The 26,971-nt window shown below is 41.5% G+C and overlaps 7 protein-coding genes across 33 annotated transcripts; 5 read left to right on the top strand and 2 right to left on the bottom strand.

The window, feature by feature from the left end:
• The first annotated feature begins 119 nt into the window (after nt 1–119).
• On the top strand, nt 120–2,781 carry Ir51b (Ionotropic receptor 51b). Its single transcript, XM_018103444.3, has one exon. It carries the CDS (start codon nt 549–551, stop codon nt 2,382–2,384), a length of 1,836 nt encoding a protein of 611 aa, XP_017958933.1. The 5' UTR covers nt 120–548; the 3' UTR covers nt 2,385–2,781.
• Nucleotides 2,782–4,752: 1,971 nt separating this feature from the next.
• Nucleotides 4,753–13,585, bottom strand: RIC-3 (RIC3 acetylcholine receptor chaperone). Of its 25 annotated transcripts, none has more exons than XM_018105315.3 (12): nt 13,434–13,584; nt 11,470–11,880; nt 11,224–11,340; nt 10,889–11,043; nt 8,818–8,961; nt 8,630–8,756; nt 8,370–8,390; nt 7,625–7,923; nt 6,036–6,200; nt 5,869–5,961; nt 5,587–5,736; nt 4,753–5,519 (listed from the first exon to the last, which is right to left on the bottom strand). In XM_018105315.3, exons 2-12 carry the CDS (start codon nt 11,672–11,674, stop codon nt 5,385–5,387), a joined length of 1,611 nt encoding a protein of 536 aa, XP_017960804.1. In that variant the 5' UTR covers nt 11,675–11,880; nt 13,434–13,584; the 3' UTR covers nt 4,753–5,384. The 25 variants fall into 25 exon arrangements, 24 of the variants coding, with proteins under 24 accessions (XP_017960804.1, XP_017960812.1, XP_089118451.1 ...); XM_018105323.3 differs by lacking the exon at nt 7,625–7,923 and adding an exon at nt 6,511–6,641; XM_089262325.1 differs by lacking the exon at nt 7,625–7,923 and adding an exon at nt 6,511–6,623.
• Nucleotides 13,586–13,825: 240 nt separating this feature from the next.
• Nucleotides 13,826–18,216, top strand: koko (cyclin Q). Of its 2 annotated transcripts, none has more exons than XM_089262328.1 (5): nt 13,826–13,985; nt 16,995–17,133; nt 17,222–17,366; nt 17,426–17,647; nt 17,716–18,216. In XM_089262328.1, the coding sequence occupies exons 2-5, from the start codon at nt 17,051–17,053 to the stop codon at nt 18,043–18,045; spliced, it is 780 nt and encodes a 259-aa protein (XP_089118454.1). In that variant the 5' UTR covers nt 13,826–13,985; nt 16,995–17,050; the 3' UTR covers nt 18,046–18,216. The 2 variants fall into 2 exon arrangements, with proteins under 2 accessions (XP_089118454.1, XP_017960832.1); XM_018105343.3 differs by having other exon boundaries at nt 13,826–13,994; nt 16,929–17,133.
• Nucleotides 14,094–16,093, top strand: Sou (required for meiotic nuclear division 5 protein souji). Its single transcript, XM_018105341.3, has one exon. It carries the CDS (start codon nt 14,318–14,320, stop codon nt 15,701–15,703), a length of 1,386 nt encoding a protein of 461 aa, XP_017960830.1. The 5' UTR covers nt 14,094–14,317; the 3' UTR covers nt 15,704–16,093.
• Nucleotides 18,163–21,785, bottom strand: LOC108654194 (U2 snRNP-associated SURP motif-containing protein). 2 transcript variants are annotated; one of them, XM_030382183.2, is made up of 12 exons: nt 21,691–21,785; nt 21,578–21,637; nt 21,467–21,523; nt 21,118–21,404; nt 20,466–21,057; nt 20,362–20,405; nt 19,970–20,302; nt 19,663–19,905; nt 19,422–19,605; nt 19,114–19,354; nt 18,679–19,055; nt 18,163–18,599 (listed from the first exon to the last, which is right to left on the bottom strand). In XM_030382183.2, the coding sequence occupies exons 1-12, from the start codon at nt 21,694–21,696 to the stop codon at nt 18,213–18,215; spliced, it is 2,811 nt and encodes a 936-aa protein (XP_030238043.1). In that variant the 5' UTR covers nt 21,697–21,785; the 3' UTR covers nt 18,163–18,212. The 2 variants fall into 2 exon arrangements, with proteins under 2 accessions (XP_030238043.1, XP_017960801.1); XM_018105312.3 differs by having other exon boundaries at nt 19,114–19,366; nt 21,691–21,783.
• A 271-nt stretch (nt 21,786–22,056) lies between these two features.
• grau (grauzone) lies at nt 22,057–24,256 on the top strand. The gene is made up of 5 exons (XM_018105313.3): nt 22,057–22,357; nt 22,423–23,168; nt 23,235–23,444; nt 23,501–23,876; nt 23,936–24,256. Exons 1-5 carry the CDS (start codon nt 22,220–22,222, stop codon nt 24,173–24,175), a joined length of 1,710 nt encoding a protein of 569 aa, XP_017960802.1. The 5' UTR covers nt 22,057–22,219; the 3' UTR covers nt 24,176–24,256.
• A 344-nt stretch (nt 24,257–24,600) lies between these two features.
• Nucleotides 24,601–26,686, top strand: LOC108654198 (CDK5RAP3 protein homolog). The gene is made up of 4 exons (XM_018105339.2): nt 24,601–24,875; nt 24,977–25,151; nt 25,207–26,031; nt 26,090–26,686. The coding sequence occupies exons 1-4, from the start codon at nt 24,870–24,872 to the stop codon at nt 26,593–26,595; spliced, it is 1,512 nt and encodes a 503-aa protein (XP_017960828.1). The 5' UTR covers nt 24,601–24,869; the 3' UTR covers nt 26,596–26,686.
• The last annotated feature ends 285 nt before the right edge of the window (nt 26,687–26,971 follow it).

Below are 26,971 nucleotides of genomic sequence, written 5' to 3'. Positions count from 1 at the left end.
TTGTATATAGAGCCAGCACATCGTGAATCACTCTCGACCAATAAAAATAAGTTCCTTGAATTATTTAGAATGAAAACATACAATCTGAATGTGTTCACTTCTCGACTACCTACAAAATTAAATCAGACTTATTTTTATACATTTGTTAAGTGTGAAAATAGTATTAAAAAAATATAATATTCCTGATATATTGATATATCACTGCTGGATCTGTATATAATTGATTTATTAGAGGGTCACATGATAATTTTTCCAGATTATCGCTTAATTTATCAGCTTAATTGAGTCACTTCTTGTCAATTCCCTTTCATATTTGGCCATTATCCTGGCTTGCTTTATCCCGTCCATTAGCTTAGCAGCTATTACACACTTACGGACTGCAATTAGTTGCGCTCCGTGATTGCGGATAATTGCATAAGTGTGCAGACAGGTAGATTCGTATGCCCGCAGATAAGTTCAATTAGCAGCGCGATTAAATTGAATTAAATCTATTGGGCGAGCTCCGCTATAAAGTCCAGACTGTCCTTTCGCATAGTCCACTCGCAGCCATGGAGCTGACGAAGAAACTACTTCACCTGCTGCTGTTTCTGCCGCTTCTACTGTCCTTTACCCGGGCCATGGCTCAGCAGGAGTTGCCACACAACTTTAGCTTTATGCAGGAGATAGCAAGGCGCGCAGCTGGCCAACAGAGATGGACGACCACGCCCATCTTCACCAGTCGCCATGTGCAGCGAGAGCAGATGGATGACTTGGTGCGCTGGCTGCACAACAACCTGAGCAGCTCCAGCTATATCTTCGATGGCACTGAGGGGAAGCCGGATCCGTTTAATCCACTGAGAAATCACATCAAGACGGACACCTTGAGTCTTCTGTTCTGCCACAGCACCGAGGAGCAGATCTGGTGGCATCTGGATGAACGTTTAAGGAAGCTGCGACAGAGTCGCCTTGTGGTTTATCTGGCGGCTCAGAGAAACGAAGTGGCTCTACGAAATGTGTTTCTCAAGCTGTGGAGTTTGCAGTTCCTGCGAGTTCTGGTATTGCACAAGCAAAGGGTATACGGATATACACCGTACCCAACGGTGCGTTACTTTGAGCGGCATCTGGATAGGGAGGCAGAGGAGGAGCACCTCTTTCCAGCTGCTCCACGAGATCTGAAGCAATATGTGGTGTCTACGCCGGCGGAGAATGACCTGCCTCGAGTGTTTCGCCTGCAGGACAAGCGCACGGGTCTACAGCTCATTCGCGGCTACGGCTATCGCGTCCTGGCGGAGTTCTTCCATAGACACAACGTGCTGCTGCACGTGAGCAACGGCGGCCAGGCTCTGCCCATCGACAGCAGCGTCAACATGAGTCGCATCACGGAGCTCATTGGCGAGCACCAGCTGGAGATCACTATGCATCCCTATGTGGGCATCGATCGGAATTTGGGCATCCTCAGCTACCCGCTGCACATAGCCCAGAATTGTCTGATTATGCCGGTGCGGAATGAGATTCCTCGCTTCATGTACCTGCTGCGTCCGTTCCAATGGAACAGCTGGCTCCTGCTGCTGGCTGCCGTGCTCTACGTGAGCCTCGTCCTCTACTTTCTGAGTCCCGGGCCCAACGAGAACAAGGGACTGCGTGCCATGCAGAGTCTGTTCGCAGGCCTCGCTCAACTGCTCTTTCTCAGCTCGCCCACACGCATTTATGGGCCGTCGGTTCGCTACTTCCTTGTGGCGTTGCAGCTCTCTGTTTTGGGTTTCGTTGTGACCAACTGGTACTCGAATCAGCTGAGCAGCTTCCTGACCACCACCTTGGTGGGCGAGCAGGTGGACACGTTTGAGCAGCTCATTGCCCAGCAGCAGAAAATTCTCGTCAAGCATCACGAGGTGGAGATGGTCTTGCAGCAGGTGCCGCCCCACCTGCTGCAGCAGGTGTCCCGCCTTGTCGTTGCCTCCGAGGCCGGTGAACAGGTGAGCGCATTGCTTAGCTTCAACCTCAGCTATTCCTATCCCTTCACGGTCGAGCGCTGGGATTTCTTCACGCTGCAACAGCAGTATGCCATGAAGCCCATCTTTCGGTTTTCGTCCGTCTGCCTCGGCGCACCTGTCATTGGCTACCCCATGCGCCGGGACTCGCACCTCGAATCACCCCTGAAGCACTTCATCATGCGTATACAGAGCATTGGCCTATTTCAGCATTGGGTCGTCTCCGACTTCAATGACGCCCTCAAGGCGGGCTATGTCCACTTGATCGATAACTCGCTGGGCTTTAAGGCCCTAGATCTGAACACCCTGCGCTTGGGCTGGTTTGTCCTCCTCTGCGGTTGGCTGCTGGCCGCTGTGGCTTTCGCTTGTGAGCGGCAGCACCGTAGCCGCAGCAGCAGCAGCACCACCTGGCATTGACTTACACTTTAATTCGATTCAACACAATTGACAGAAATACACAAACAGCTTCGACTTGAAGCGTATCAGGGTGACAGGAGTGGGGCAGGAGCCGGGCAGGAGCTAGGCAGGCAGGCAGTAGCAGCAGCAGCAGCTGCCGTTGACATAAAAATGCAATAAAAAATGTCAAGAAAGCTAAGGGAATCTTGAGTAATAGCTCTTGCCTCGCCGGAACTCCAAGCCGACGAATCACAAATGCACTTTAAACTGAATAAATATCATGCGCAAATATCAAACATTCCAATTACCATTTTAATTGCTGGCTACAATAACTGCCTTATTAACAATTCTAATGAGACTTGACGTGTATTTATTATACAAATATAGTTACAAAATTGTTTTAGCAATTAAATTACAAATCCTTTCCGATTAGCCGAATGAGTTTATGCAAGTTAGTATATAAGAGAATTTTAGTCCTTATGTGAGAGAACGAATTTTGGAGGCGTTCGGAACTTTAATTTAACTGCAAAAATAAAAGAAAGTCAATCAATCAATGAAACTAAGAAAGTTTTTCAATAAATATTTGTTAAGCACTCGTTTGCACACTGTAAATTAAAAATTCACTTTTGTAAAAAATAAATATTCAAAATACAATATAGAGTACAAATATAAATAAATACATACCAATATAAATAAATAAATATAAATAAATACATAAATAAATAAAGAAATATGTATATATATTAAAAATATTAAAATTATTCATCATTATATGAATTAATATTACTCATATATTTCAAAAACTAAAATAAAATCAATCATCCAGCGCATATGCTTATAATATTTTATCCTCCACTGAGAAGTGAAAAAATTGCTCAAAATCAATTCAATGTGACCAGCGCTGCGTGCAATACAAATAGTACAAATGGAATACGAAGGTACAAAATGGCGACAACAATACGTTGTGCTTGTTGCTGTAGCTGTTGTTGTTGTTGTTGTTGTCAAGGAGCTGCTTATTGGATTTTCACTATGAGTAGCTGTTGACAATATCTGGCCGATGGAGGGCGCTGCTGTCACAAAAATTGAATTCTTGTTCTCCTTTTCTTCTCCTGCTGCTATTGCGGCTGCTGCTGCTGCTGCTGCTTCTTCTTGCTCGTCAACAATTTTAATTGCATGACAGAGCGAGCAGCAGGCGAGAGCAATGGCACACCTAATTTCAGCATCATAATGAAATTGCATATTTTGCGCGAATAAATGGCCTTACCATGTGAGACAATCGTATTATGCTAGACAATATAAAATAATGGCCGTTTCCATGCCGTTTCATTCAATTTAAAAAATAAACCACAAAAGCATTGCTCAGCCGCCTTCGCACTGTCTCGCTTGCTCCTCTACCCCTTTCGCGGCGTGTGTATGGCTGTGTGTGTCGGCGCGTTCGTCTGTGTGCGTGCATTTATATTCGTTTGTTTGCTTGTAAATATGCATATTGAATGGATAAAAAGGATTTGCGTTTGTTTCGTGTTTCGTGATTCGCCTGCTTGTTTGGGTGTCCGCCACCTCCGCATTCTCTCCCTTTCGCTCCTGCAGTTAACATGCCCACACAGCGGAAACACTGCACATTTACCGTCGTTCTCGTTTTCATTGTCCACACACAGCGGCAGCAACAGCCGGCAGTAGCGTCTGTCACTACATGTTTTATGAACCATTCGGCTGTTGCATCTGGTGGCGCCTCATGAAATACGCAAAATGTGTGACCCCCATGCATGCACGATGATATACTGACTTATATGCTTAAATACAGATCCTGCATTTTGAACAGAATATCGCTGAAATCCAACAGCCATTTCATTTCAAATTTTAAGCGGAGACAACAACCCGAGCGCCAATCCGGCAATGTTGAGCAATGCTTAACTAACAGACTTACTGCATTAGACAGCACTAAACATTTAAAATACCCTGTAAAATATCCTGTAGTGAAAATATGAAGTTAAAATTAAAATTTATCTGTATATAAAGAATAAAACTTGCATGAATACTTTATTTTAGTTGATTTATTTATCTGAATAGTATAATAATAAGGCATATGAAGCTAATATAGCAAACTCAAACTTCTTTACCTAATTCCCTTTAAAGCTAAATCAGCTCTGTCAATAAACTCAGTGGTCAGCGGCACTATTAAAGGACTCAGTATGTGTTAAGCATCCGATTTTAACTTTGGCGGGCACTTACGCATTTAGTTTACTAACATTTCTAATAACATGCCACTTTGAGTTTAACATGCAGATAGCACATTAAATGCTGTAACATAAACTGGCGGGCTTTTTAAATTTTGAATATTAAAATTATGTTAAATTTTAGCAAACGAATAGTCTAATAAAACCAGTTCGAGTCAAATCAAGATAAAAATTTATTTTCAGTTTACACATATTCATTTTAAATTAAATTCCCAAAACACTGTGCTACTAAAATTAATTTAATGTTTCATAATGAGGTGCAATCGAAAGTTATATGTAAGTATGGATTTCTATGGAGGATGTAATTAATGTCGAAAATTGTTGTTTACAATAGTTGTTGAATTTGCAGAGTGAATATGCTTTAGTTCTTAAATCGATGGCGGTAGACTAGTTTAATTTGCATTTCAACTAAAAATATACATGTAATTTAATTAGGAGGTATGAATATCCATTTAATGAATTCTTTTTGGCATACATTTAGATGTTCAATTGACCGAACAGATGCAAAGATACAAAGCAAAAAAAACTAAACTGATTTCGAGAACAAAATCGATATCAAAACACACAATACATATGCCATATATATATATGTATACATATATATATAAATCAAATGCCAAATTACCAACAGGATTTCGCTTTGTTTAATCAGTCCATAACATTCACGCTTAACTTTCACTCATATCCTCAACCGTGTGTTTTCAAAAAAAACTTGAAAATGGGCATATATATAGATATATACATATATATAGCTTGCATTGCATTGTACATATATATACGAGACTTCCTAGCGTTCGTCGTGTCCAATTATTTCAATATCATCAGCCAGGGGACTTTCGATTTCCTGCTTGCTATCGCTACCATTTTGTTGATTTGCATCCAAATTAATCAATGATAACGTCATCTTGCTGCTGAGTATGACCTGAAATATCAGAGTAATTTAAATATTAATATGAATATAAATATTATATTATTCAAATTATACTTACAGCCGGCTCCTCAGATGATCCATTCAGCTCCGAGTCATAGACCTCTTCGCGTTTCGTTTGCGAATCGGCTACCAAAATTTGCGAGTCGTGACCCAAGGCGCCTTCCAAGTAAATGGACTGCGGCTCGGGTAGATTCTCTTCCAATTTGGACTGCAATGGAAGAGGAGGAATTCAATTAGTTACAGATAAGAGATATGACGATTTTGAGAACGGCTTCAAAGGGTTTCGCTGCTTGGAACTTTCTTTGACTGTGGCAGGTGCGAACGGAGCGGAGCCACTTACATGTTCACTGGATGCGCGATAAACAGGTGTTGGAGGGCGTCCGGTCCACCTCTGACCGCCCTCACAACTAGCTGTTAACTCCATGCCAAGAACCTGCAGCTCATACATGTATATACATATATATCAAATAATATTATAATGATGCAAATGTCAAATCAGATTCTTACCGTCATTTCACGCTCAGCGCTGATGTCGCGTCGCTTCTTCTGCTGCTGCTGTTGTTTGGTGTTGCTCGACTTTGTGATACCCTGCTGGTCGTTAGCTGTATGCCCATTGGAAATGTTTTGGTTTTCTACATTTGTCAAATTCGTTTTTTCGATGTCGTCTGGTTGCTGTGCGAAAATAATGTTCGAGAATTAGAATTCGAATAAAGTCACAAATTGCATCGAAAGACAAACAAACAAATTGAGCATTTTTTGAACAGATATTTATATATATTCTTGAGCTCAACTAGAAGAAGAACATTTAACAATTGTTAAGCAATTTAATCAAATAAACAGTAACAATATTTACTCAAACACAAAGTCGTAAATGTTTCGGTTACTTGGCTGGGTTAAAGTACAAATAAAACAGAGTTAACAAAATAAAAGAGTTAAATCAAAACGTTCAACGATTGCTGCGGGCCCATTCGTCGGCTCTAACCTTATTCAAATCAGTTTCAGTTTCAATTTCAGTTTCAGTTTCAGTTTCAGTTTCGATCCTCGCCCCTTGCACGTCTCGCACGTTCAATTGCTCATCGGCAGCGTCTATAAGACCTTGTATAGCCGTTACAACTAATATTTTATATTTTGGGATATAAATATATTTTTGGAATGGGAAGAGATATATGTATATATGTAATATACACGTGTTACATGAAAACGAAGAATTAGATTTGGCTCAGAACTTTGGCATGTTTCAATATGAATTTGTGATTTGCGATTTGGCATGATTGAAAAGACTTTCTATGAATTGATATCATTGATATAGCACATATATATGTATGTATATATAGGTTTTATTTCCAAGCTCGTTTTCATTTTTATAAAATATGTCCCCGTCATATAAATTTAATTCAATATGGTAGTAGAGAGAGAGATAGAGCTACTTATTAGTTAAACCTTAGTTAGTTGTGCTTGGTTAGTTTATCTAGAGTTTGGCATGCCGATCACAGACGAGCAAGAGTTAGTAAGACAAGAAACAGTTTGACAGCGAAAGAGAGAGACAGAACAGGCCTAAGCATGCAACAGTCGAAGCAAGTGCAACAGAGACGAAGAGAGACAGAGAGAGACAATGCTGAATGAGGCAAGGCCCGAAAGGCATGCAACTCAAGAGCTGAACTGACTTTTTAGCTACAGGTTTCATTTACAAGTAAAGGGTTTTGGGATTGACAATCTCTAGAAATCAAAATTAGAAACGAACTCATGACTTGTACTTAGTTTGGTCTATTCTCTGTGATCTGATAGTAACTAAAATGTTGGGTTTGCATTAGAAATTTTGCTGCCGCTTGAGAAACTTCATAGCAATCATCTTGAATAATAAATGAGAATACAAAAGAATATAAGAGATATGTATGTATATGTGTATATAGAGAGAGGATAGCATATTAATATCGGTGATATCGGGATACACTAAAAATATAGATTAAAAGTAAAGTAAATAATGTGAATGTGTGTATGGAGTCAATGGAGATTCATTTTTCTCTTTTTCTGGATGGGGGCTACGGTGGGTGCGGGGGACCACCAATTCCAGCTAGCGCTACTGTTTGGATGCTAACCTTGGCCTCGTACTGATCGGTGTTCATTTCGGCTATCAACTTGGCCATCTCGCGTTCGGTATCCTCGAGCTTCTTGCGCAGCTTTTCAATCTCCATCAGCTGCTCCGTCTCCTTATTGAACAGCGTCTTCTCCACCTCGGCCAGGGACTTGGGCGCGTGGCACTGCTGCTGATGGGCCTTCAGTGTGCTGGACAGATTCGTGGCCAGCTCCGTGGCCGACAAGGTGGCGTTGTAGAGCTCCTTGTCGTTGCGTCTGCCATTCGCCGTTGCCGTCGCACTCGCTGCACTCGTTGCAGTTCCTAGAAAGTGGTCGTAGGATTTGCTTTAACTAACAATTATGTTGATTGAGGATCGTCGAGGACAACGAAACAGCATTCATCATTTATGTACAGCAAATAAGAAATGATTATCAACAAAACAAAAATTGTGTATTTGCACTCTGGAATATGAAGAATTCCCTCTAACTACTCAAATGATTTGGTTCGGTTTGCGGCTTTGGTTATGGCTAGTGTATTAGTAGACAAATACATACATACATACATACATCATACATACACACATACAATTACATATACAACACTGATTGATTGATGCACTCGGCTAGATGCTAAGTCAAATGACGAGGACATATCTTAAAAAACTGAACGGAGCAAACAAAAACATCGCTCATGATGCATCGATCAAGAATCCAAGTTCTATATATGTATATTTCTCAAATAATAAATCAAAAGTATTTCTAGCTTACTTGTCTGATGTTCACGCCAACCTTTTCGCAATGCAGCAAAATACAATATTACAAAAAATAAAAAAAAATACAAAAAAAACAAATGCACGATTTGATTAGCATTGATTATGAGTTAAGTACGTGTGCCTGTATATGTGTATATGAGTGTGTGCGTATATGTGTGTTTGTGTGTGTGTGTGAGTGTGGATGCAGTATTGTGCAACTAGAAGAGGTCTATGTAGAGTCTAAGGTCTATACATATATTCAAAACAGCAGCTTACCCAATTTGGTGCCATTCAAGTCCTCCACTTGACTGTGATTCTGTTGCTCGAAGACATCACGGCGGAAGCTGGGATCCCCTGGAGCGGGCCCATATGGAGCATTCGGTATCTGTTTCTTGAAAACAATCTGCAACAACAGTTGGGCATTAGCGAACTATTGGATTCGAGTAGCATCAACAATTTCATACCTTCATAATCGTATAGCCAAAGAACACCACGATTCCGATCGTATAGAGTGGCATCAGGAAGCCCATGCTGCTGCCCGCCCGCTGCTGTGGCTGGTGGAAGGCGCCCGCGCCCATTGGCGGTCGCATGCCAGGAATGGGTCCCGGCTGAGGTGAGCAAGTGAATAAACAAGTTTAGATGATTAAGTTTAACATAATCAAATATAAAGTTTGCTAGGAAAGTAGATAAAAAAAAAAAGCGAGGACTCTAGATAAACAATTCGAAGAGAGAGATAACTAAGCCAGGAAGATAGCTCTGATTATAAAAATTTATAAGTAAAGATACCTGGACCTTTACAGAGCTGGCCTTGTATTACAATAAATAAATAAATAAATTATTTAAAAACTGGTCTTCTTTTCTTCTTCAACAGCATTTAAAATACATCGTCCTGAACAACAATATCTATTGTATATGGCCGTTTATTATTGCCTTTTATGAAATGGAAATTTCAACAGACTGTACTGCCTTCCCATTTGAAATAGATTCAAATCGTCCATAATAAAATTAGAGGGAAATTAATTCGTATATCACTCAAATATTTTTGTTCTCCCGCTCAAATAATTTCTAAATTATACAAAACAAGTAAGAAAGCTCTAGTCGAGACTGCTCGACTACGAGATCCCCTGAACCCTTCGAGCAACTGATATTTCAATAATAATTCGCACATACACACGCACACACACACACACACACGCATATACAGGCGATTGAGCTTGGGTTGCGCTGCAGTGTTGGCGATATTATGAGAACTTATTTGTTGAATAATTTAATTTCTAGACGTACGATCGTAATGAAACTTTCAGAACGTAATCATGATGTATAAATGTATGTGTATACCGAAGTTCAAGTCTCTAGTATTTGATATACGACTTCTACAAAGATGAGGGTGAGGGGGTGAATTTAGGGGTGGGGGGTAAATTTTAACAAAAACCGAAATTGTATAAAATACATCTTTATATACATTTTAAATTTGGAGACTCTAGCTTGAAAGATGTAGGAGATATAATTTTTTAAGTGATCTTCGATAAGGTTTTTTATCGATAAAAAAGTATCGGAATGAGTTATCGTTTTTTAGTGATAAACTCGATATGCGCATACATTTCAACAAAACCATTATACCCTGATTTCCCATTTTCAATGGGTTCAGGGTATAAAAATTTCAAAGAATATAGATATTAAAAAAAAATAAAATAAAATAAAACAAATTAATAAAATTGATAACACATTCAAATTCAAGTTGAGTTGAATTAAAAAAATATCCTAATAAAATGTGTTTAAAATAGTCCAATAAATATCTTATACATATACCTATGTACAATATCATACAAAATATAAGAACGCAAAGTTTTTATTAGAACACATTTCTTAGTTTAACTAGCTACAATATTCAGAGAAGGAGAAACTATCTCTATCTCTATCCTAGAATAAAATTAATTATTTGCAACAATTTGTCATGGAAATGCGCAAGCATCAATCATAATATTTTAAATATTAATGCAATTATCTAACTTGATTGCTTATCAAAATGAAATAGTGCTCACTATATGATAGAGAGATGTGCATATATGTTAAAGGTCGGCAACGCTGGCAGCTCTTTACAAGATCTGTGCTCGGCTAATCGAGCAAATTGGATGCGCGGGCAGGTGGCGCATTGGATTTGGCACAAGTTCAATTTGAACAATATTTTCTTTTATTTATTTTTTTTTTTTTTGTGTTTTCTTGCTTTCGCATTTCCCTCCTGCTTTACTCTGGCTTTTGTGTATAATTTCTTTTGCTGTCTTTTGCCTTCAATTTGCGTGCAGTGTCATAAAAACAAAACCCAAATCCAAATAAAATAAACGCATCTATTTATAGCACCTGGCCGATGTCTCATGCCCAGAGTTTCCCCTGTTCCCCCTTTAGACCAAATGCCGACCGAGTGCCGAAAAGCGACGAGTCTCTGCAGCGAACTGCAAGTGGAAATTCGAAGTCCAATTGGAAGTCGAAATCGAATGGGAAGTCGAAGTGGAAGTCAAAGTCGAAGTCGAAACTCACCCGTCCGTCGACGATGCGCGGCGGTGGATTACTCGGCGAAGTCTTGCGCTCCACTATGGGCACGGTGGGCGTGGCGGGTATTGCACGCCCACGCTCACGCATTGCCTGATAAATGGATTCCGGATGCAGGTGGGCGGGCCGTTCCTGACGTAGACCTACAGTAAATTTGAACTCAATTAATCAGACATGAATCAACAAGTGAAACTAGAGAATATATAAGCACAGTGATATTAGTTGTTAATTATATTTAAGCAAATGCACCGTTAGTACATTAGTCAAAGCAAAAACAGACAAATAAACTCAAATAAAAAACTTCCCCAAATTTGTAGACCTACTTATTTCGCCCGTGTACAAATTGATCTGCTTGCGATACAAATGGGGGCCGAATGGCTCGACGCTGGGCTTCGAAGCATTCATGAACTGCTCCCTGTCAAGCACGACATCGCAGCAACCTGGTCAACCACAACACCAGCACCAACAACAACAACACAGATACACGTTTACAATATTCAATGATAAATAAATAAATAATAAATGAAATTATAAAGACAAAAAGTTAGGCTGATTCAATCCAGACTCACCGCCAGGCATGCCCCGTTGTGGCTGATCCTTGTAGCTCGGCTTGGGCGGCGTGCCGCCAAACATCATGGGATGGAACACCTTTGGCCAGAGGATGGCCACGCAGCCAACCACAGTGACCAGCGCAATGACGCCCATCTTCTTGGGCGACATGCTCTCCTCGCTGGCAGCGCGTGGTGGCTTCTGCTTGGCGGATGCTGTGGACATGTTGCTGGCGCAGTTCCTTCTCCCTACTCGTCCTCGGCTATGAATATATATATGTGTATATATACCTGATGCTGCAGTTGTGTCTGAGTTTTATTGTGTTCGATTCCTTGAGGTTAGCTTTGGCGTTGGCTCATTTTTGTTACGTTTTATTTTAGTTATTTTTATTTGTTGGTTCTATTCGAGTTGTAGTCCTATTATTGCATTATCTGAAAAGAATTATATTATAAATATATTTTATTATATTTTATATTTATAAAATGTATTATTCTCAATTAGCATAGATTTTATTGAAGCTCATTGTCACTTTGTCGGATCACAATTAAATTTTATTTCAATTTTAATCACACATATATTTTTTTAAGTACTTTATATATTTATATAATTTCTATTTCTGAATTGTAATTGTACTCTAAATTCACTTGTAGCACTTTGTCACTTTCTCTATTCACAATTAAATTTTATTTAAGTATTAAACAAAAATATTTATTATTTTTATTTATTTTTTTTTTATTACATAAAAAGCAGTCCCGATTATTTTATTTTTAGCGCTCACACTTTTCAGAATTGTGTTTGGCTGTCTCATAATTCTTGTTCCGCCGTGAACCGTAAATTATGCATTTGAAATGTTAGCACAGTTTTCCCTATTTGCAATCAACAAATAATGCAAAAAGATTTAGGCAAATATCATAAATTAAAATTATGGTTCACTGACAACGACGACGACGATTGCTTACGCAAAGCTCCAATGTTATTGCCGAACTGGCCAAGCAAAATTTTGAAACTATTAGCGAATTTTTAAAAACAGCATCACGATCACGACATGGACCACTGCGACTACGACTACGACGACGACGACGACGACGTCGACGAGTCGGTCGTCGCGGGCATTCATAAGGCGCACGGTCGGCCATAATTTGGGTGTTTGTCTGTTATTTTTGCCGCATTTGCCGCCAGTTGTTGGCTACAAACTAAAATATAACGAATACGACAAAATAATTTGCAATATGTTCGGCCTGTATTTTGACAGCTCACCTCCTCTCGCTCGCTCGCTGGCTCTCTCGCTCTCTCGCCTATCCCTCTACCTAATTCCTGCAAGCACCCGTTCCTCTCTCGCTCGCTCGACTACCCAGACGGAATTTTCATAGTGACAAACATACATACAGTGTGAATGTACATATGTACATATGTATCTACATTTGTTATTGTTTGTTTTCCCATTTACTATCATTTCCATCGCCCGCTCTCTGGACTGTAAACATGCAGACACACACATACACACGTCGTATTTTTTTTCACATCTCTGTAACAATTTTCATTTCGCTTTCGAGCCCATTGACTAGCGAAAGTGCTCTATGTGCAATAAAATAAATCTATACATTTATACATAAATTTTCCCATGGCTCGTCTGCCATTATTTTTTACTCTACTTAGCAAGTCGCATGGCAAAGCTAAATATTTTTAAATACTTTTGGCTACGTTGGCTTATTTATTGGTGTGGTCAAGAAGTGGCATTCCGTTGTCCATGTCCAGCACTCACATTTGTTATTTTTAGAGTCACGGGCATTGTAACAAGTCAATGTCGCACAATTCACAAATGTTTTCATCATTTATTTATAAATACACAGAAATACATATGTTGCGCTTGACTTGTGACACTTTCTATGCAATTGTATTGATGAGCACATCCATAAATCCGGCAATGCCCATCGTTCATTTCATGTTTTCTCTTTTTTTTTTTTTTTTGTACACACAAAATTACCTTAATTTAAATTAACCATTCGAAAACTCTTATATACTAAATTCAAACTACGTGTTTGTCGTTATGAAGTGTGTTCGAAAAATCAATATATATCAGACGATATCTATTGGTCTGCCGCCACTATTTATCGAAACTGAAATCGGTGTGAATACAGTGCTATAAAACGTTTAGACAAAACCTTGTTTAATATCATAATTTAAACGCTAATATAGGTGGCCTGCGTAAATTAATTAAAAATCTGAATAATAATATAATGAAATTATGATTATGTAACCAACATAATGGTTGATGATTTTACTACGTAAACACGTGTTTACTACGTAAACACGTGTAGCTCAGGTATCGGCAAGGCAGGTGGTTGGTCGTGCTCTTCTCTTGCAGTAGAGTTCGACTGGGTTTCAAGCCATTGGCAATTTTAGCAGCCCTGGTATCTACACTCGCCCGGCTTAAAAGTGACAGCGCGTACTTAATTTGTGTGAATTCCTAAATAATGAGTTAATTCAATAGACATTTATCAACAAGATAAATACAAATCAAATAATTAAATTGCAACTATTTCGGGTAAGCTGAAAATGAAGGATTGTTGTATATAAACGCATATTTCGTCTGTGTCGCGTTCCATGTTAAAAACAGCTGTTCCGCTCGCCAGAGCTGCCATCTTGGGGTCTGAAAAAATCAAGTGCCTATGTTAATTGCGTCTTGCAAGGCAACTCTGGTAGTGATGGTGCTCTTCTTTGTGTTATTATTGTAGACAAAGTCAAAATAAAATAAAAAATTGCTTATTATATTGCTGTTTGTCCATTGAAAGTGAAGTGCAAATCTGGACTTAGTCCAAGAGAATAGAGACGTAGAGACTCTGAAAATTGTAATTGGCTGAAAATCTAATGCGCGCTGTTGATTGGCGTCGCTCCAAATTTACCAAATTAATTGTTGAGCCGCAGACGGAGTTGAACATCATGGACGACGAGGCTATTGTGACTGTGGAAAAGGAGTTGGATCGCGTTGTGAGCAAATTGGAGCAACTGCATGAGATTGCATCTGCCGAAATCGGAGACGTTGCGTCGCTCATGTCGGAGCTAGATAATGTATTGGGCAATGCAGGACAAATGCTGGTCACCACACTCAATACGGGCACACAAATGAACGCGCCTGGCACTGGAAGCACTGACGATCCCATGGACGACACTGTAAACATGCAGGTGGAGACAGAACCAGCCGCTCCGCAGCGTCTCACCGAAAGTCAGATGGAAATAATCAGAGAAGCCATATCCAAGTGCAATGTTCGCGTGCAGAAGCTGTCGACGGAGCATCGCGACTCCCATGGCTCTGTTTCAAAGATTGGCAAGGCCATCGATCGCAATTTCAGCTCTGACTTCAGCTCGACGATGCGCGTGGACGTGCTGCAGGACGAGGACAACCTAATGCTACTAAACAAGGCGATTGCCAAACACTACTGCCGCCAAGGCATGGATGACGTGGCTCGCACACTGATCAAGGAGTGCAAAATGAGCGACAGCGATGCCCAGGATGTGTTCGACTCGGAGCGTGAGTTTGCCGAGATCTACAACATCTGGATACAGATCCAAAAGCGAGATCTTACCGAAGCCCTCAAGTGGGCTGTTCGCCATTCGAGTCAGCTGCTCGAGCGGCACTCGCTCATTGAGTTCAGGCTGCATCGCATGCGATTCATGCAGCTGGTCTCCTATGGCCTGGAGTCCCAGCACGAAGCCATCCTGTATGCTCGGAACAATTTCCAGAAGTTTGCCGTGCGCTACGAGCACGAGATTGCCAATTTGATGGCCAGCTTTATCTATCTGCCCGGAGGCCTGGAGAAGACGCCCTACAAGATCTTCTTGGCCCAGGAAATGTGGACCGAACTATCGTTCACATTCCTCAAGGACGCTTGCCAGCTGCTGGGCATTAGCAAAAACTCTGCCCTCTCGGTGGTCGTGAACGCGGGCTGCACCGCACTGCCCGCCCTGCTAAATATCAAGCAGGTGATGCAATCACGCCAAGTGCTGACCATGTGGAATGGCTGCGACGAGCTGCCCATTGAGATAGACCTGCAGCCTGAGTTCCGGTTTCATTCGATCTTCGCCTGCCCGATCCTGCGCCAGCAGACCACTGAGGACAATCCACCGAAGAAGCTGACATGCGGCCATGTCATCTCGAAGGACGCCTTGCACAAGCTCAGCAACGGACACATTCTGAAGTGTCCCTATTGCCCGGTCGAACAGAATGCCGAGGAGGCCGTTCGTATATACTTTTAACTGTAGTCCCTATCTTATAAAGCAATTAATCATAATAACATATATACTATGTAATTGAATGTGAGCCTGCCTGTTGGCGCGCTTAGAGCGGTTCGAGCGTGCACACTGATGCGGAGCACCACGAAGGATGAAGGGTGACGAGTGGCTGACCTGAACCGGGGGGGCGGATCACACTGAGTTATTGATGTTGAGTGTTTGGGCAGCTTTTTCCTTAAATGTTATTTGCAATTGTCGGCTCATCTAGATATGTTCTTTAGCTAAATTGGTGAGGCGGATTCGAACTACTTGGAGTTGCGCAACTTGTACGAGAGTAATAATCCTAACCAGCCCATTTAAAACCCATTAGCTTTTAGTTATATACATACATAATAAATAAACATTTATCTCTAATACAGCATCGTTGTTTATTTATTTGACTCGTGAAAATTTTCAAATTTTAAAATAAAGTATTATTTATTATTTAATTTTGCGAAATATAATATAGTACCCATCCTAAGAAATGCTTTAACCACATGATTTTTAAATCAACAATACATACAAGACAGGAAAATAAACTAATTAACATTTTTTTTTTTTTACTCTCCAAATTTAATTAAAGCTCCCATCAATATAATATCTTTTATTTCTTATATATATATTTTGCTATTATTTTCTATATAAATATTTTTTTCTAATCCCAATAATTGAAAGCAATACCAATTCCTAGTATGAATAATTCCTGACAACAGTTTTAATGTGCTATTATTTTTTCCCCTCTAGAACTCGATAATCGAATCGATATAGACAACTCCTTAAGCTAAAAATCTCCAATTTAGAAGTATCTGAATACCTATATCAAAGACTTATTATTATTGAAAATTATAAAACTTAATTTATTTTAAATATTTCATTATTATTATTTGTTTAAACAAGCACATGGTTTTAGCATTCATATCGTGCATATGATTACATCTATGGAAAATTCCAGGCAATTCGTGAATTTTGCCCACTGTGCGCTCGGTGGGTCAACGGTGGCCAGCGTCGAACCGGTTTCGGATTGAATCGTGTCGCAGACACGCTCTCAAATTTTCATCGGCTTTGTCTGGCCTGCCTTCCGTCTCCGTCTGCAGTGCATTTCAGCAATCGCTGGCAGACGGCAGACAGCTGATCTGAGGCAACCACACACACTCTCTGCAATCGAATCATACTAAATTGTGGTCTGCTTCTCTGTCTTTTTGGCTTTTAGCTGATTGCTTTTCGTGTTTAGTGAGTGGCCAACGAAACTCGAATACGCAGAGACGAGCTCGCCTACAGCTTTTGGCCGTGCGCAGAGATTGATCACTGAGAAAATACTACGGATTGTATAAAATGAAAAACGTCTTGGATGTGATGTCGTTACAGCAGCACGTGGAGACGAGCAAGGCACAGAATATGAAACCCATTGATTATCGGTGAGTCTCTCGTCTGCCAGCAACTCCAATTGCAGGCATAAAGCGCTTGGCGATAATCACATGTATGCATTATATACACACCTTTCAGGAAGTCCACCAAACCCGGTCTAGTGCCCCTCTACATTTTCGAGTGCGCGGCAAAGCTAAAGATGAAGCCCCTGACAGCCGCCTGCGCCGCCATCGTTTACCATCGCTTCTTCAAGGAGGTCAAAGCCAGTGACTACGACGAGTTCGTGAGTGTTCAATTGAATCCTTTTCGCTGTCAGAATTCTTATGTGTGTTTCATATGCAGCTAATAGCCGCCTCCTCGCTCTACTTGGCTGGCAAAATCAAAGACGACGACTCTGTCAAAATCCGCGATGTTATCAACGTGGCATACTGCACACTGAACCGCGACAGTGCTCCGCTGGACCTGAACGACGAGTACTGGGCCATGCGCGATGCCATTGTCCAGGCGGAGCTGCTGATAACACGTACCCTCAGTTTTGATCTGAACATCGAGCTGGCACACAAGGTAAGCCTGGAGTCCCCTACTAAGGCAGCCATTTAATCACGCGCTTTCTCTTTTTGGCGGCCGTGCAGTACCTGCTGTACTACATGAAGACACTGCAGGATTGGGTGGGCACGGACGTGTGGAACTCTGTGCCGATTGCCAAGACAGCCGCCTCGTACCTGCAGGACTTTCACCACAGCGCGAACATATTGAAGTACAAGCCCACCCACGTGGCCATCGGCTGTCTATCCCTGGCACTGCAAACATATGGCGTGCAGGTGCCACTCACCGACGAGTCGGACGAGGCCTCCATGTGGTACAAGCCGCTCGTTAAGGACTTTACTCGAGAGAATCAGTGGGAAATTATTGAAGACGTCATTGAAGTCTACAAGCATGAGGCATCCCTCATAGCGAACTGAACCTACAACACCATCATCATTTTCACCAAGAACTGGTCGTTCGATACCTTCCGCCATTCCCATACGATTTATTTATTTGCATAAAAAAAAAAACAAACAAACGGAAAATGAAAGTACTTGAATTACTGAAAATATGAAGATTTAATTACAAAGAATTCTGCAAAACTTTAATGACGATGTTTGTGCTTGTGCTTGTCCGTCCGGTGACGCCCCGGCGATACGCTGCGTCGATTCGAACGTGAGCTATAGGATGACGCTGGCGACGGAGATCTACGCGATGCGCGGCTCGAACGTTCTGAGTAGCGCTTGGGCGAGTCCGATTGGCTTCGTGAGCGATTTCGCTTGGCAGATCTGGAGCTGCGACTGCTCTCACCTCCACTCAATGGGGAGTGGGAGCGCTTGCGACTGCTGCGAGGGTTGGGACTGGAGCGAGAGTTGCTACTGTAGTAAGAACTGGACGCATGCCGGGGATCAGGACTCTCACTGCGCTGCATACTCTTTGATTTTGTGTGTATGTAGCTCAACGGCGAGTCGACAGAATTCGTAGGAGAGTTCTATGGATGACGATACGTTGAGTTAAATAAGTGAGAATAGTTTAGATAAGCATGCCAGTCGTCTTTTTAGTCAACTCACCCGCTTGAGCAAACGCTTGCGATAGTATTCAACCTGTTCGGACATTGACCAGCCAGGTTCCAATCGTCTCTTTCCCGATTCTAGCTCATCTTGATACTGCATGACTTTGACTTCGATTTCGCGAAGCTTTTGCCGCTTTTCATCATTGAATTTGTTTGAACTATCTCCATCGCTGTCCTCATCCGAGCTGAAGAATTTTGGCGGATCTGGTGGATCGAGTGTGTCCCATTTGCTAGTGGTTATGGCCTGCGCCTCAACTTGTTGCGGGTCAACCGTTTCCCACTTGGATGGTATAAATCCGGGCATCTTGGCTTGCGACTTTGTGTCTGAGGATTTTCGTATTTGCTCCAGTGGCACACCATCCAGATCATCATCCACTGAAAGTACTTTTATTATTATATATGCCGTGCCATACACATTATGACAAACGCTTACAGGGCACTCCATCGATTTCATCATGATATTGTTCTCGCTTCGGTGTGTCTCGCTGTTGCGTAGCTACCGCTGAGTCCGGTAGAGCAAGTTTCAGAGCGCTCTTCAGCAAAGCAGCCCCATCAAGCGGCACACCGTCCAAATCCTCATCGTCTTTATCTTCTCCTGAGAGCGGAGCACCGTCAATGTCCTCATCCAAGGCCTCCTCGGAGCGAGATTCTTCAGCTTGGGCTGGTGAAGTGGTCTGCAATGGATACTATGTTTGCCCTGTCTATAATCTAATACTAACAGTAACTGCATGTAATGCATACCTGACGGCCCAGGAATATGGCGTGCAATTGTGATAAGAAATCCTTTGGGTAAATAGTCCATTCCTCCCAGGTGCGTATGACATTGCAGACTCTCGTTTTGAAGCCCTCTGCCTTCAGGCGACTCTCTATAGCCAAATAATAGTTGTGAAGACTCTCGAAAATGTCCACCAATTGCTTTTCCACGCTGTAAGCGATCCAAATCAGTCAGGGCAATGGTTTCCCTTTGTTAGCATTAACTTACGATTTGCGGAAGAAAGAGGCATTCGACACCTTTACGGTGCAGTTGTGCAATATATCAGAAATGAGATACAGCCGCGCAATCTTCTTGGAAGCCAGGGTCTTTTGGTTTGATAACGATTCAGCAATGCACTCACAAATCTCGTCAGCTGCATCAGCATGTTCAATGCAAAATATCATCGCATCTCCGATTCGTGCGCGCTCTGGTGTTAAATGGCGTATTAGATCTTCGAGGCGATCGCGTTGTCTGCGCAATTAGATGCGAAATATAAATAAAGCACTATAAATTAGTTACAAATAACAATAATTACGCGTTCGATAAGGCGCCCTTGTGCACAACGGGTGCATCGGGATCAACAACCAGCTCGTCGGGCATGCCTTGCGTGTAGAAATTGGCCACAGGAGGCTTCCATACTGGCCCATCCTTGAACATACGGAACTGCTGCTCTCGCCACTCGCTGGGCGTGTCTCCCTGCAGCAGTGAGAACAGCTTCCAGCGATAGTAAATGTGCGCCGGACTCTCGTTGTCAAAGAGAAATGAAAAGAGTGGATTTTCCATTTCACGGCTCATAATCAAGGCTTCGAACATGGGTCCCTCGCGTATGACAAACTCGATCATGCGATGTATAATATTGAGCACAGATCTAAAATTCAGCAAATGCAATGTAATCAAATCTAATATTACTTTTTAATGAATTCATACTTCTCAGTCGGTATAAAGACTTTTACGACGGACTTGCTTAGAACCTGCAAGTGAAAGAAATATTGTCAATTAATTCATACTGGTGGACAACGTATATGACTTACTCTTTCCATATTCTCCTTGTCCTCAATGGTGTCATAGTCCTTGTAGTTCTTCTTGGGCAATGTATTCGCCTCGCTAGGTGGCGGCTGAGCATTAAAAGGCAACCCCGACGGTGGTGGCGGCAACGTGAGCTCGAGTAGGGCCTGCGGCGCAAAGATGGGCGTATTCATAATGGGCACTGTCTTGCCCCAGCCCAGGCGCATTTCATATCCCATTATATACCGGCCATTCAGAGTCCTCAGCGCACGTTCAGCATCTTTGCGACTCATGTACGCCACAAATCCACAATTGCGGCCACGCTGCTTCTCTTCCTCAGAGCGTGGCCACATGATCTTAATGCTTGCCAGTGGACCATAGCGACCAAAAATTTCCATTAACTGTTGTTCAGATATCTTTGGATTCAGGTTGCCCAAATAAAGATTCGTTGTATTCGGATCGCCGGTGTCAAATGAACCGCCCGCATCTCGAGCATTGGCCGATTGAGACTGAGAAGTGCTCGGAGCTTGCGCCTGTTGTTGTGGCTGCTGCGCCACTGGGGCACTCGCCACCGCCATATGCTTGTATTTGTGCCGTTCCTCGCGCTCTTCTTGTATTCTGCCAAAGATATAAGGGAACGGTTAACCAAGTGGTTAATTCGATAGTCCGTTATCTTACTGTCTCAGTTCCTCCTTGAACAACTCTAAATTGCTCTTTTTCTTCTCCTGATTCTTCTTTTTGAGAGGTGCGGGATCCTTCTTGAGATCAGATGCCAGAAGCTTTGCGTAGTCCTCCGCCTTTTCAGATGCGCTTCTTTCAACCAGTTTCGATCCCGGTTTGTATAGCTTGCCTTTCTCACTTTTGTCCTCTCGCCTGGAGCCCGCATCGTATGTACCGGCCTTTACCCACACCTTTGATGAGGCCGTGGGCGCTTCTTGAAAGGTCTCCACAAACTCTTTAAAGGCCTGAGCATAAACATAAGACAACAATTACAGTACTCTTCCATCATGAATCGCTTTTTACTCACGTGGGCCGCAGCCGCTTCATCTTCCTTCTTTTTCTGCTCCTCTAATTCCTTTTTGGACTGTAAAATCGAAAGTTTAATAAAAAGCCACACAAAATTGATCTTAGAACTTACCAATTGCCGCTTGGAAAATGTACCGACCGTAAAGGCCTCAAGCTTTTTCTCGCTGATGCGCTAAAGTAAACGAAACGTAAAATACTTGGAAACTCCTCTTGTATTATTTTTACCTTCATTCTGCTAAGATTTCTCTCAATTTTATCACTTTAACGCATTTATTTTTTAGAACTCAATTTTTCCTCTTCTCGCTAATTTAATCGATGTAAATTCTTAATGCCGATTTCGATTATTCGTACAAGTTGGAAGCAGGAGATTTTTAAATATGCACGTCATGCAAAAACCGATAATCAGTGAACTAAAACCTCAAATAACTTTCAAACTCTGAAGAAGTTTTCAGTATTTTTAACTGCCCATAAAACACTTTTTTATATTATATTTAATCAATTATTACTTTGCTAGCGTCACTTAAGAGTAAATTGTATATTATAATTTCAATTATAATTTTTTTTATAATATATTGAATATCGGCCCATAGTCACGTTAAATATCGATAAATTGATACGATATCAACATCTCTAATCACAATTATCTTAATAAATTTTGTACAACAAAATATACGGTGGTCGCTTGCTGCCAGCGTACACGGATAGATCTCAATCGCTTGGCGCGGCGTGAAGAGCCTTACAGGGAGTTATTAAAATGGAACCACAAATTTGTAGGCTATGCTTGCGGGGTTGTGGTTCCCAGATGTGCCTCCAAATCTTTAACAGTGAAGCAGGTGTCGAAGGTAACGTCCCAAATGTTGCGGAAGTTCTACGGCAGCACTTTTGGTTTGAGGTAATCCAAATTGATTATTCACATTTCGAAATTTTTGCATAGACATAGGCATTTGTCTATTTTAGGTTTCCCCGAACGATGCAATATCAAAAGTCGTGTGCAATGTGTGCTGGACACAGGTGTCTGAGTTCCACCAGTTCTATGTATCAATAAAAGAGGCTCAGCTTATTTTTGCCAATGCCCCGAAATTCAAACAGGATCCTGATCCGGATATGATGAATACGCCGTGGCCCGAGGAAGTTATGATGCCGGCTGAAGAGCTCACAGTGGATGAGAATACAAATAATGACTGCACTAGCACACAGGTCAACATAAATCCTTTAGATGAACTTGACCTGGAGATGGCAACGTATGTGCACGTTGGTACCGATAGCAAGCCGGAAATAAAATTGGAAAGGCTGACGCCCGACGAATTCATGAACCAATTGGACGATGTGGACATTATTGTTACACGAAGTGGTCGAAAGCGAAAACGTGATACCGAACCAATTGATAAGGAGCGAAGAACCAAAGAGAAAAGGTCAGCGCAATCAAAAGGCCATGAGAAGCGTAAGACAACCGCAAAGCGGACGTTCAGGAAACAGCAGTGGCCCCCATTCTGTAAAGAGGATGAGGACTTGATAAAACGCTATGTCGTAATGGGCTGTGAGTTGTGCATTTTCCTGGCGGATGATTTCGACGGCATTCGAGATCACTTCAAAGATAAGCACCCAGACGAACGGCCATATGTGAAATGCTGTGGGCGAAAACTAAACAAACGTTGTCTAATCGTAGAGCATGCAAGACGCCACGAGAATCCTGAATATATTAAGTAAATTAATCTCTATAGAAAGTGCCCAATATACTTGTATATGATAATCTGCTTGAACTATTACAGGTGCAATGACTGCGGCAAGGTATTTGCCAATTCGAGCGTGCTACGCGCCCATTGGCTGGTGCACCATGTGCCCGACGAGGAGTGCGACTTCCAGTGCGAGGAGTGCGGTAAACGGTTCTCACGGAGCAATCTCCTTGAATTACACAAGGGCTCGCATGTGCCAGCCAACGAGCGCAAGTTCATCTGTCCCGAGTGCCCAAAGCATAATGCGTAAGTAAAGATATTCATTATTAAAGACTTCAACTTATTAATATTTCAATCAATAGCTTTGCCACCGAGTACCACATGCAGGTGCACATTAGCATGCAGCACAGAAAGGCGGCGAATGTGTGTCATGTGTGCGGTAAGGAGATCAAGGATAAAGCTGTCTTCGAGAAGCATGTCCGCCTGCACTTCGAGGAGAGCGGGCCGCGAATTAAGTGCCCACGGCCCGACTGCGAGAGCTGGCTGAAGGATGAGGACAACTTAAAGCAGCATTTGAGGCGCCACAATGATGAAGGTAAAACCTTCATCTGCTCCGAGTGCGGCAAGAGTTGTAAGAACTCTCGCGCTCTCATTGGACACAAGCGTTATTCGCACTCAAATACAATCTACACCTGCGAGCAGTGCGGCAAAACCTTCAAAAAAGATATTAGTCTTAAGGTTTGTAAAGAACACTTGATATATTTGTGTATATATGGTATATAATATTCCAATTCCAGGAGCACATGGCACAGCACACTGGAGAACCCTTGTATAAATGCCCGTTCTGCCCCCGAACATTCAACTCAAATGCGAATATGCATTCCCATAAGAAGCGAATGCATCCCAATGAATGGGATCACTGGCGTAAAACAAAGACGGGAAGTTCCCAGAAGGTGCTTCCCAGTGCTCAAGTCTCGCAGATGTTCAGAGAAGATACTGAAACGTTCGCCATTCCGAATATTTCGAATGTGTTTTAAAAGAGCTAGCAGACTTCCTATACTATTGTATATATATTACTTCTCTTCTATATAAATATGTTTGTATATATGCATATAAATATAAAGAACCAATGAATACAATTGTAATAAAACGAAATAGTAATACAAAGTAAAATTTAAGTTTTTTGAGTTTTCGACTAAATGCTTTGAAACTTTTACTTACTTACTAATTATTGATAAGTAATTACCATTTTCGTATATGCCAAAGACTTATACCCCTTATTATTGAATTTTATTTTTTAAAAGAATACAGTTTTTTCTAGAGCTCCAATATTTCTTCAAATATGTGTTAACTGATCCAAATTTATGTTGCCAACCGTATCCAAATATATCTTATTGACAATCGATAATTTTCGATTAATATAATAATATAGTAATATCGCACATAGCCGATTATCTGAATGCTTCCTGCAATATTCTGAAAACAATTTTACAAATCGTTTGGCGCATGAAATCCAAGTTAGAATATTAAACAATAACTGTAAATATGAGTAAGCGGAACGCTTAGAGATTGTAGATGCTCCTGTGTCAAGTAAGCGTATTTCGACCAAGCGATAGTTTTCCATCAGCTGTTTGGACGTAGCTGCAATACTCATAACGACTATCGAACAATCGTGTGAATGTCCCAGCACTGATAGCTCTTAATACAAATAGCTACGTCAACAACATTAAAATGAATGTAAGTTTAAATTGTTTTGCCAACTAATGAGTATGCCTAAAGGAATTTAAACTGCATTAATTTAAAATGTATGAATAATCTCATTTACATTTAAATATTAGGAGTCGGAAATACCAATTGACATTCACACGTTGAAGCTCCAGGACTGGCTTGTGAGCAGGCGTATTGTTCCAAAAAATATTCAGGCCGCGCTCAAGGACATACACTCCAAGATCAGCAATGCTCTGCAAGACATGCCCGCCAACGATCAGCTGATCAAGTTGTTATCTGGTTCAAGTAGGTGCATCAATATTATCAATACCAAAACTTAATGTCCTTTGCCTTATTGCAGATATAAACTATTTGCATGTCAAGGAGATTATCGAAATACTCAAGCAAACTGAAAAGGATACCAAAAGCGTATTTGGCAACTATGGCAGTCAGCGTATGAAAGACTGGCAGGAAGTTTGCCGTCTGTATGAGAAGAACGCCACGTACCTCGCGGAGACTGCGCAAATATTTGTGCGCAATGTAAACTACGAAATACCTGGAGTACGAAAGCAGATGCTCAAACTTGAGCAGCAAATCGATGAGTCCTTGAAGCGCGCGCACGACCTGAATAAGCCAGAGGCACAGCTGCTTGCAGAACATGCAGCCTTGCTGGAACAATTGGGCGTAAAGGGCGAAAACTTGCATGCCGAGTTCATTGAAGTGCTGGCAGGCCTACCGGATCTGTACGCCAAGTCCTTGCAGGACATTGGTAGAGTGCAAGCAGGCATTGATTTATATGCCCAATTCAGTGGACAGCAACAATGTTTGCCCATTCTGCGTCATTTGGTGGAGCATGGAAACACCACAGTCTATCAGTACATTCATAAGGAAGCGCCTCTGGCCGTTGAGGAACCTGAGCTGCGTCTCAACTTCAGCGGCTCGAATTCGAGCAAAGAAAACGAAGGCAATGAAATTGACTTTGGTACTGACGACAATGGAGGAACATCCTCGACAGTCTCAGCGGAAATGATTGACTATGGCGACTTCCAGGAAACCGACGGCGCCAACATAGATTGGGGCATTGAAAGTGCGCCAACAAATGCCGTCGAGATCAACTTTGACATACCTGTCGAGGAGTACGGCATTGTGGTTGAGGGAACAGGCATGGATGGTGGCACAGCTAAAGGTCTGTTTTCAGAATGGACTCTATTCAGTCCACATTCTATAAATTTCCAATATTACAGGTGACCAGGCCTACACGCTACTCGATTCGCCCAACTATCGGGATCGGTTTTTGGACGAAATACACGAGCTGGAAGCATTTTTGCGTATGCGTCTCTATGAGCTGAACCACTTGGATTCGTCCAGCAACATAATGTTCTCACTGATGGACAACATTTCGACACACGACAGCGAGAGCATTACCAAAATATTGGGCGATGTTGAGAAGATCATACAAAAGACCTCGGATGAGCAGACGCGTCACCTCTTCCAACTGAAACATTCGCCCAAATATGCCGATTTGCTGACCAGCAAACTGCAGCAGATGACGAAAGCCGTGGAGAAGCTGCGCACGACTCGCGAGGTGCTGAAGCAGCGTGCCGTCGAGCTGCGCGAGCAGCGCCAGCAATTGAATCCAGTCCTGGATGAACTAATTGCTCAGACCCGAGCGTTACAGAGCTATATTGAAAAGGATATTTCCAAACGGTACAAGAATCGCGTTGTGAACCTAATTGGCGGCGTAAATTAGATGTTTGGCCATAAATGTTTCTGTACAGTTTTGAATAGGGTATATGTTTGGGAAGCTATGGAAAAGTGCAAATAAAATGTTGAAAATTAAATTTTTGTAATTAAGAGCATTGCTGAAATTATGACTTTATATGCATATATGTATGTGTGTATTATATGAATATATATCTAATATAATAGATATGATAAAATATTATTTTAGACATTCTAGCAATGAAAAAAAAAAAAAATTCCAGCTAATATATATAAAAATAGATTGATACAAATAGATATGTGCATATATACAGCTCAATAAAAATCTTGAAATTTAAAATATTTTTTTAAAAGAATTTTATTTATTTTTATTTTGCTATTTTTATTAAATATACAAATTTTAT

The sequence above is a fragment of the Drosophila navojoa genome, chromosome 5 (assembly GCF_054131105.1).
Source record: "Drosophila navojoa isolate 15081-1374.11 chromosome 5, UAZ_NAV_1.0, whole genome shotgun sequence".
In the NCBI taxonomy this organism is placed as follows: Eukaryota; Metazoa; Arthropoda; class Insecta; order Diptera; family Drosophilidae; genus Drosophila; species Drosophila navojoa.
Note: the sequence above shows the minus strand (reverse complement) of the source record. Positions and strands in the feature narration are given on the sequence as shown.